The sequence below is a fragment of the Elephantulus edwardii genome, unplaced genomic scaffold, assembly GCF_000299155.1.
Source record: "Elephantulus edwardii isolate Elephantulus edwardi_28Jun2011 unplaced genomic scaffold, EleEdw1.0 scaffold00068, whole genome shotgun sequence".
NCBI lineage: Eukaryota > Metazoa > Chordata > Mammalia > Macroscelidea > Macroscelididae > Elephantulus > Elephantulus edwardii.
In genome coordinates this window covers 15186301-15196767 of record NW_006399818.1, presented here as the reverse complement: position 1 = coordinate 15196767, position 10467 = coordinate 15186301, and the positions used below count along the sequence as shown (strand labels likewise).

Below are 10467 nucleotides of genomic sequence, written 5' to 3'. Positions count from 1 at the left end.
AGAGAGAGAGATCATTACTTAAAAGAGGTCCATACACCATAGAACTATTCTTGGATGGTTACCAGGGATGAGAAGTGGAGTAGAGCAGAGTAAAAAATCAGTAAGTAGATAATGTTGCTGCTAGTAGGTGTCACTAAGACGACTGTTACTCACTGTGACCCTATGAACAACAGATCAGAACCTTGTTCTATCCTGCACTATCCTCACCGTATCATCTACGTTCAAGCCCACTGTTAAGTCACAGTGTCAATGCATCTTGCTGAGGCTAAGAGAAGCGTGCTAAGATGGGTGAAAGAAAAAGCAACACACAATGAAGGGTTGATGAACACGCTATCACTAAAGACTGGGAAGACAGAGAGGTATAGAAGGATTAATAAATCTGAATCACAAGGAAGAAGCAGAAGTGCTATTACACTGTAGTTACTGAAATTCATGTTAAAGAGCAAAATGTTTATGAATGGGTAAGTAAAAATTTTAATTCTATTTATACATTTTCACTCAAATTACAATTTTTTTAAAAAAGGAGGGACTATGATTCCCTAAGTGGTGATTAGGGATGGAGAGAATATTTGAAGGAATAGTTCTTCAAGCTGGTAGTTAGGATAAATGTAAGTTTTTTGAAATAGCTTAGTAACTATTAAAAAGCAAGGCAAAAATATTTGCTTTGGGAAGTTTTTGTTCTCACTCACATTAGCCATACTTCCTCTGTTGATGTTTTCTGATCTCTAGTTAAGAATAGAGAAACCGGCTAACTTTGATTTGGTTCCAGTTTCAAAACCCAAATGACATTTTTGTGTTTATGCTGGTATTGACTACTAACTGTTGTGATTTTATGCACTTCTGTTTACCTAACAGGTAAATTCTGACACATGGTGACTTCATGTGTTACAAGGCAGAAGTGCTCCACAGAGTTTTGTTGTCTGTAATCTTAGGCACGTGGTTGAATCCACCAGCTCCTCCGTGCAATTTACTGTCTCTATAAACCTGCTGGAGGATCAGCTAGGAGCTACTCTGAACTTTGACAGCAATGAGCTTGAATTCTTCCATGGTAGTGTCAGGTGGGTTCGAACTCCCAACTTTACAAGTTGAACAAAAACATTAGCTTATTACTGCCACGTGACAGCTATAGGAAATTCTATTTCTGGAAAAATTCAACAAGGAATATTTTACCATCTACTTGATATCTAGGTGATAATTAGTTGCCCCTGGTAATAAAATTCATATTCTGCTGAGGCCTGTATTTCCTGACTTCAACTTACTAACTTGAATGTTTATCTTAAGATTTGAAAAACCCACTACGTGTATTTTCTCACGTTTCTAATAAATTTTTCTTAAGTTGGTAGTTAAGGGCTACCATCTGCGAGAGTACTACACACAAATATGAGTATCAGACCTTATATGGAAGCCTCTTGTTTAAGTCAATCAGGAACTGGTGAGTGGGCCTGGTGTTGTTTTTGAGAACATTCTTCTAAGTGGTACAGCACTGGTCTGTCAGTTTGCTATACTGAGATAGCTCAGTGTTGCTGTGATGCTGAACGCTGTGCCACTGGTGTGTCAAATGCTGTAATTGTTAACCATGGTTGGGGTGTTTGGTAGAGCTCCAGATTAAGACAGGCTTGGAACAGGACTGGCATCCACTTCCTAAACAGCATGCCTTTGAAAATGATAGTTATAGAACAGGGTTCAGATCTTCTGTTCATAGGATTGCTAGGAGTCATACTCGACTTGAAAGAACTTAAGACCTTAGATGGCTAAATCAGAACTTTCCGTTGGAGTCTTGAGCACAGTTAACTATCAACTTTAAGGGCTAGTAACACTCATGAAGAGAAGAGAACACATACAAGTCAGAAAGCTCCATCAGCCAAAATCTGTTTGGAACAATCTGGCTTTTTCCAACAGTGAAATTCCAGACTTTTTCAGAATGCTATCACATGTCATTTTTCTTTCAGAGAGCTGGCTTGGTTCAAATATACAAGTTCCTGTAATACCAGTGAAAGTTAAACTTTTAAACAAACAACCAGGAAAAGGCTTAGCAGAGCCCACTCCAATTTATGAAATTCTGGTCATGAACGAAAAGATCTAAGTCCAGGAGAAAGGAGAGAAGCTAACACTGGTTAAGTGGCAAGGACTTTCACCACATCACTGGATTTAATCCTCATTAACATGGGTAGTGAATGAGAAACCCTGGTCTAGCTACCACAGCAGACACTTGAGTGGGGCAGGATGGGGATATAAAGAAGGAAACTGATTACGAGGTAGCTCAGAGAGGACGGTCCTACTGAAAATAGTACAGATCTGCGGAAGGGGGTTAAGTACAAGAAAATGAGTGCTTCTTAAATTTTCCTCCCAAAAGCAAAAAGGAGAAATTGGAGTATGGCCTTAGTACTACAGAGGTAACTTGCCCTTCTTTCCTAGAAAGCACTGTGAGGAGGCCACACCTGAGTCCCACAGAGCTCTCCAAGGGCCTGCCCCAGGGAAGCTCCTGGAGTACTGACCCCACAGAGGAGTAGCCATTGAGGCTATCATGTAGCTACCTGGAGGAGGAAGCTCTGGCAAGAAGGAGGGAGCTTCTTAGCAAGAAGCTAAGGTGCAATCCCAAAGGCACACGGTTTGAGGCCACCAGCTGCTCTGCAGGAGAAGGATGTGCAATCTCCACACAGGCAATTAACTGCCTCTGAAAAGTCGCCGGCAGGTCATCCAAGGGTCAATTCTAACTCTACAGTCCTCAGCCACAACACAACCTGTTGTAGGAGGGAGCTTTAGTGGCCTAGTGTTGAGAAGCTGTGCTGCAATCCCAAAGGCACACGGCTGGAATCCACCTCTGCAGGAGAAGAACGGGTTATCTCCCGAGTAAGTTCCTGCCTCTGAAAACTGGCTGGAGGGTCAGCTCTGGGTCAGTTCCCACTTAGTGGCACACAATAACAACTGCTGTCATGAGCTCTGGTGGCACTGACTGTAGAGCGCTGGGCTGCAAACCAAGAGATCAGGCTTCTTTGGTGATTTCAATCTGTCACTCTGCGGGAGAAAGATGACAAGTCTCTTCCCCTTCTATTTATAGCACCACTGAATGATCAAGTACGACCTCTCAGTACCAGCTTCAATGCTCCAAAGGTCATAAGCAGAACGCAGTCATGCAAAGGTTTAGGGAAACAAAGACCTTAAGTATCTTCATTCTCCGAGACTCCGGATCTACAGTGCTTCTGATCTTAATGAGAAGCAAAAGCATCAATCAACAATGACTAGTATGAGGAGAAAACTTTTCAAAGCAGATAGTTTTGCCTTGATTTTTAATACCCTAACTCCTGGCTGGGTAGTTGGTTTGAACATCCTTCACATGTTCTCCCTACCCTGATCTTAAAACCCAGGAGCTGGCGTTTCATTCTCAGTGACAGAGTAGGGCCCATCATTAATGGCCCCGGAAGCTGTGCTAGGCCCTCATTTCAGTCTCCTATCAGATAATTAAGTTTATTTTGTACTAAAAATATTTTTTTAACTTCTTTTTTTTCTATATTTTATTAATTTTCATAAACATTTACAGAGATTTCGGGTTTCCATTCATTCATTGTTGCACTATTCTCTCTACCCTCCTCCCAGTTTGTTCTTGTCCAAATGCCACAGTGCTTGTCAAAGCCAGTTCTGCTTAATCTTCTTTGTCAGTGTGTCCTTTGCCATTCCCTATCACTCCTCCCTGAGAGAGACTTCACCCTGAGTCATAAGGAAAAGGGGATGGCGTATTCTCTTAGCTACTTCCTGCTGAAAAGGGACGCTGTGGGTTTCAGGGTGAAGATCTTCTCTCACTACTCTAAAGGGCCCCTTTGGCAGTAGGAAACACATAGACTATTATGGAGATTGATTTTGGAATTTAGATGTACTCTTATTGATTGTGCTTGGCTGTACATGTTCATATCCTTGAAGATGTATCATGGGGGTGTTATTTTGTACTAAAAATATTTTAACCCAACAAAGGCTAAGTTCCCTTCCCTTAAAAAGTTAACTCATAAAACAGACTGCTTCAGAGGAAGAAAAATCCAACCATTTCAAAAGAATGCAAAAGTAATTAACACTTAGTTACCACAGACCCCAGAATCCTTGCCTCCAAGGAGCAGCTTGGTTTAATCCTCTCCAAGATGGATCTGTTTGTTTTCCTGGCAGTCCAGGGTACATTCAGTACCCTTCGTCTGACATACTTTGGACATGTTGCCAGGAGGGACGGGTCCTTGGAGAGGGACATCATGCTTGGGAGGGTGGAGGGACAGTGCAGGAGGGGAAGACCCTCTATGAGATGGATTGATTCGGTGACTGGGGTAATCGGGATGGGTGTGTCAGAGGCGGTGCGGTTGGCGCAGGATAGAGCAGGGTTTAGAGCTGTTGTGCATAGGGTCGCTATGAGTCGGAAATGACTCGGTGGCACATAACAACAACAACAACAACAATACCACAGACCATATAATCAAAGGGACTTCAAAGGGACTTGATTGTATGAAATTCTAGTTTCCTACTACGACTCTACAGTATACAACAGCAACATTAAAGAAAGCAAGTACCATACCCAGTCTTACTATACTGAAAGGTATACAGAGTTGGCGACAACAATAGAAGTCACATACAAACCCTATGTATGCTATAAAATAGGGAACTCTGGTAGCTCTTTGTTGTGGACCGTAGAGTCTAGCAGGATAGTTACAGCTGTAATTATTCTTGAAATTTAACAAAAACTTGCAAGCAATTGCAAATAACTGCTGTTATTGTGTACTGAGAGTTGTAACCGACCCATAGCTGGTTTCCAGAGGCAGTTAATCCTACAGGAGGAGGTTGTCATGCCTTCCTTTCACCAGAGCTCCCCATTCACTAGCCTCCTAAGAACAGATAATACAAGGCCACAGTGCAATCCCCTCATACCTGTGTCCTCGACTTTCCACCCATAGTTGCGAGAGTCCTGGAGGGCTTGTCCCAGCAAAGCTGCCTGGTGCATCAGCTTCTTTGGTATGCAGCCCACATTCACGCATGTTCCTCCGAGACCTACAATGTAAAGAAAAAAAACTTTATCACCATCCTTCAGAGAAAAAGGTCAACGACTATAATCATTCAAAGAGGCAAAATTTATTTCCTTAATGTGGATGATAGTATTGACTTAAGTCTATTTTTAATGCCTCAGCATTTCTTAAGTTCAGAGAGAACCTTGTATTCAAAATACAGCTGACAGCATCATAAAACAAAAGGAGATTTCCATAATTTTCACACACTACCAAGATTCTAAACAAATAAGTTGCCGATGTGTACAGAACAGATAAAGGAGACAAGGCTGCACTGCAGTAGCTAAAAATACACATAAAACGTAATGTGTTACATTAGTAAAAGGTATTCTCTGATAGTAGATGACTTACATTTGATTTTCAACCAAAAGATTTTAGCTTCCTTGAACTTAAGATTTCAGTATGGGGACAGAATGGTCCCATTAGAATTAAACGTAGGAGTCTGGTGGGGGTAAAAGGGCACAACAAATGAATATGAGGAAGAGTGCAGGGTAATCTGTGGTGTTCAAGCATGAACCTACAGTTATTCTAATTTCTCTGCCTGGACGCTGAGAAATCATCCCCAGTCACCTCTTAAACCAGACATATCACTCCCACCACTATTCTCAAGGAACTTGCTGTATGTGTCAATAATGACTTTACAGATAAAAACTTATCAAACTTTCAAGTAATACTAGATAAACTTTCAAAGAATAGTCGAGTACTAAAAATACTTAGCTTTATTTATCATAAAAGTTTGTGGATCAGGTTTTTACAATCTTAACTCAGTACCAAAATTGTCAGTATTTTTGAACATGAGTTGATTTCAAATGGATCCTGAGTCTACTTACATCAGTTGAAAAAAGAATGTTTTTTAAGTTTAATTTAAAAAAAAACCTCTAAGTTTTCAGAAGGACTTAAGACGAATTAAAATCCTGCTTTATTACAAGTTCGCATCTAAAATACTTTAAAAGCTTACCCCATCTAGTTCCAAGAGGGGTCGGGGTGACAAAATCCAGGACCATCACCTTCTTGTCATACTTGGCTGCCTCCTGGAAAACAATTGATTGTATTTAGTATGTTAAAACTCCCTGGAAAGGCTAACAAGATAGATCAGAAAGGACTGGTTAAACGCCCACGCCACTGCTAACGCATTACAACAGCTATAGCATAGCCAGTTGTTATTGTCTGGGAATTTCACAAGTCAAGGTGCTGTCCAACTCCAGAATAAGGAAAAGAGAGTCAGATCATAAAAAGCAGCTTAAACACACAAATTTACTGCTGCAAAATTTTCAGAATCTGCTGGAAATTCTAGAATCCTCCCTTATATCCCTACAGTCTTCAAGCCTAGTTTGACCGGTCAGGACAGGAGAACTGCACCCCCCACCCCCACCCCCAGGGTTTCCAAGGCTATAAATCTTTTTGAAAGAAGACTACTTCCTCCTCCTCCCATGGAGTGGCTGTTATGTGCCGTCGAGTCGTTTGAGACTCATAGCGACCCTATGTACAACAGCCCTAAACCCTGCTCTATCCTGTGCCAAATCGCTAGTGGGTTCAAATGACCAACCTTTAGTTAGCAGCCCAATGCCTTAACCACAATGCCACCAGAACTTCTTAGAATCCCTTTGCAGATTCCGCTCATTGCCATTACGTTGGAAACGACTCTTAGCTGAGCCTCCAGCAGGGTTCTAAGGCTACAGATTGCAGAGACCACCCAACTTTCTCCCTCAGAGCAGCTGCTAGTGGGTTCACACTACCAGCTTTGGGCCAGTAGCACAATGCTCTATGGACTGCATTTCCAGCGCTTCCTTCCTTTCCATACGGTTCTAATCAAATAATAGGGTAAGGGGTAGTAATAGAGTAAGCCATTTTTCAAGCACGTGGTAAGTAGTATTATCCTGTCAATAGTTTACAGTCTACACCTATAATGTAATATTTTTAAAAAATATAACTTCGATCTAATTTCATTTATAAGCAGAGTATGGACAAGCCTTTGATTCTAAAATTAGCGAACTTCCTAACATTTTTCTGTGAGGAGCTCAGGGAAAAGTTAACAATATCTAACAGGTTCTTAATCCTTTTCAGAGGGAATAATGAAGACGTTATTTCACAGAATATACTTTATCTTTCTCAGAGAATAAATTCTGTGTATTAGCAATTAGACTCCCAAGGTTGTTTGAAAGCCCATTACAGTAGTTAAATTTAACATGTTAGTGCTCAGTCGCTTTCAGCAAATGACCAGTGACTTTTGCTCTGGGTTGCTCCAAATTTACACAGCTTCATTTGAATGGGCATTTACTGATTCACAGAGCTTAAGGCACTATATATAACTGCTTCATCTTTTTTAAATTCATTCATTTCTATTGTAACTTGACTATAAGTTTACAAAGACTTTTTCATTCAACCATGCATACAATTTTTATTTGCATATATGAATGGTTCATGTATATTACCATTTCTAAATATTGTAAGACCAGCAGTCATATTAGTACTAGCAGTCAGGAAATAAGCGGACACATTGCATCGGGAAAATCCACAGTTAGGGACCTCTCCAAATTACTGAAGAGTAATGATGTCAGTACACATAGGGTCGTTATGAGTCACAAGCGACTCAACGGCACATAACAACAACGATGTCAGTTTGAGGACTAAGGTGCATCTGAGTCAGGCCATAGTCTTTCTGATCACTTGCTGTGCATCTGAGAGCTGGACAGTGAATAAGAATGACAGAAAATACAATCGATCTTTGAGCTGTGGTGGTGCTGAAGAATACCGAACATCCCATGGACTGCCAAAAGAACAAATATATCTTGGAAAGGGTGCAGCCAGAGTGCTCTTTGGAGGCAAGGATGATGATGAGGCCTTAATTCACATACTTTAGGCATGGTGCTAGGAGGGGCTATTCCCAGGAGAAGGACATGGTGCTGGGAAGAGTGGAGGGTGAGGAAGACCCTCAACCTGGTAGATTGATGCAGTGACTGCCGCAATGGGCTGTAGTGTGTCAGGAAGTGTGAGGACAGCACCGGATAGAACAAAGTTGAGATCTTTGTTCATAGGGTCACTATGGGCCTTTGAGTCTTACTCGAAGGCACCTAACCTCACCACCACAATGTAACTGTACGTTTCCTACTTCCCGCCTGTACTTCTCATTTCCATTAATCCTTCTACCCTCTTCTGAACTTGTACTGATTATTCTAAGGAGTGACTGTGGCCCTAGTGTTACTGGACATCTTACAGACTTCTTCCTTGTTTGGCTGAAAGCTGAGTCATGAGGTGAATTTTTTTCCAGGGTCAAAGGGTAATTGAGGGCCATAGTTTTAAGGGCTTCTTCAGTCTCTATCAGATCTCTAAGCTTAGCCCTTTTCATATTTTTTAATAATACTCCACACTTCCCTGTACTCTATTCAGATCTTTATTGGCAGTAACTGGCAACACCTAGTTCTTCTGGTCTGGGGCTATGGAAGTTGAGGATCGTGTGGTGCTTTAATCCTTTAGACTAATTGTTTCAGTAAATCTTTGTTTTTCTTCCCTCTCCTTTGTTTCAGATAGGGAGATATCAATAGCTGCACCTAAATTAAGGCCGGTGCTCACAAGCTTTCAACACCCCCATTGCTACTCACCAAAGTAATACACAGAAGCTTGATCTCTGTGGTCTTTTAAGCCAACTGACTCTGATGTTCCCTGCGGCTATGGGCTCAAGGCTCTCCAGAACCAGCACGTCATTCCGTCAGGGCCTTTGGTTATGATTTAGAAATTTACAAAGCACTGGCTCCTGCTGACTCTGCAGCACACACACGGATACATCTCTAGAATACATGGATGGGAATGTAGAGTGCTCTGGTGGCCCAGTGGTAAGGAGATGTGCTACCAGCCTGAAGGTTTACCCTCATATATACCAGATACTGTGGGGGGAAAATACAGGCAGTGTCCTCCCCTTTTAAATGTCCAACCTTTGAAAACCTGCTGGAGGGTCACGTATGAGTTGGTTTCAATTTGACTGTCTATAACAACAACAACAAATACAAATGTAGAAACAGCATCTGCCAAACCTCTGTGTAGTCAAGGGTACAGTTCTTTTTACCTATCCATGTCTGTCTGTCTTGCTTGTCTGTGTGTGAGGACAGCACCAGATAGAACAAAGTTGAGATCTTTTGTTCATAGGGTTGCTATGACACACACACCCTTCTATTGACTGTCCTCCTCATACTTCTGTGTGCCTTCCCCCCTTCAGTGACACTGTCCTAATCATCCCTTATCGGATTCTGCCTTTCCTTTCACCCATCTTACTATGTGCCTGTTACCTACTAACTTTCACTCTCCTCCTCCTCGTCGCTGGTAACCATCCAATAGTGATTCTTCCACATACAGATCTTTAGTTGTTTTGAGTTTGTGACAAGCTCAGAAAAGGGCTCATGGATGGAAAGTGTATCTCGGATTCAGGCTCAAGAACATCACTGCTAGACCCACACCAAGCTACTGACCGGGCAGGGTCTCCAAAGCCATCATCTTTATGCAAGTGGCCCTGGTAGTACAGCAAGCTAAGTGCCGGGCTGCTAACCGAAAGGTCTGCAGTTAGAACACACCAGTTGCTCCTGAGGAGAATAGGCGGTCATGTTCGTCCCTGTTAGATTTACAGCACTGTAAACCGCAGGGAGGGAGCCCAAGAGCTGAAAGTGACTCACAGCACTGTGTCTGCCTGTTGTTATCTTTCATCTTCATTGGAAACAGACTTCATTATCTTCTTCTTACAGAGCAGTTGGTTGGTTCAAACCATCAACCCTCTAGCTGAGCATGACCAGGGCTCCTGCTTTACTCCTAACTATTTATGCCACTTCTTCCCTGTCAGCCTCAGGTCATGAGGCCAGAGGGTGTTCTCCTCATACACAGAGGAAGGAAGGCATTTTTAATAAACAAACATTAAAAGTATTCCACTTCTCGCCATTTCTTCCATTGAGTTGAAATTAGTTGTAAATAGGCAAATGGATGATGTGGAAAAATATTATAAATAAAGAAGCATCTTCAATTCCAGGTCAGTACTTCCTTGCAATACCTCTACTATAAAAAAGTAACTCAAACTTCAAGTTGATGGAAATGCATTCCAAAAAATGGGGCCTACAACTTTTTATCTAAAGAACACACCATGCTTCGGTTTTGAAAGAAGACTTTCAAGCAGATTCTTTAACATGTCCGTCCAAGTTCACATGCAAAATGGATTAGTAGTGGATTAAGTAATCACCAAATAGATTAGTAGTGGATTAAGTAATCCCAGAGAATGACAAATTCAGTACCAGGGATGTGAATATTCCACCAAGTCAACACAACACGACAGAGCCTTGCCTTAGCTGCTGCCAGCCCTCCAGAGCCACCTCCGATGATGATAAGGTCATAGTCATAGGACTCCGGAAGGTTCTCAGAGCCATTCATTCTTGATGGCTTGTGAAGTGTCCCCTTCTGA

The 10467-nt window shown here is 41.8% G+C and overlaps 1 protein-coding gene across 1 annotated transcript in view; it reads right to left on the bottom strand.

The window, feature by feature from the left end:
* LOC102859696 (thioredoxin reductase 1, cytoplasmic-like) overlaps positions 1-10467 on the bottom strand; it is a 50371-nt gene extending 39904 nt beyond the window's left edge. The window contains exons 1-3 of the mRNA XM_006888555.1: positions 10350-10467; positions 5992-6064; positions 4900-5019 (exon numbers count right to left, since the gene is read on the bottom strand). Of these exons, the coding sequence (XP_006888617.1) occupies positions 4900-5019; positions 5992-6064; positions 10350-10436 (280 nt within the window). The 5' untranslated portion in view covers positions 10437-10467. The remainder of the gene's footprint in view (positions 1-4899; positions 5020-5991; positions 6065-10349) is intronic.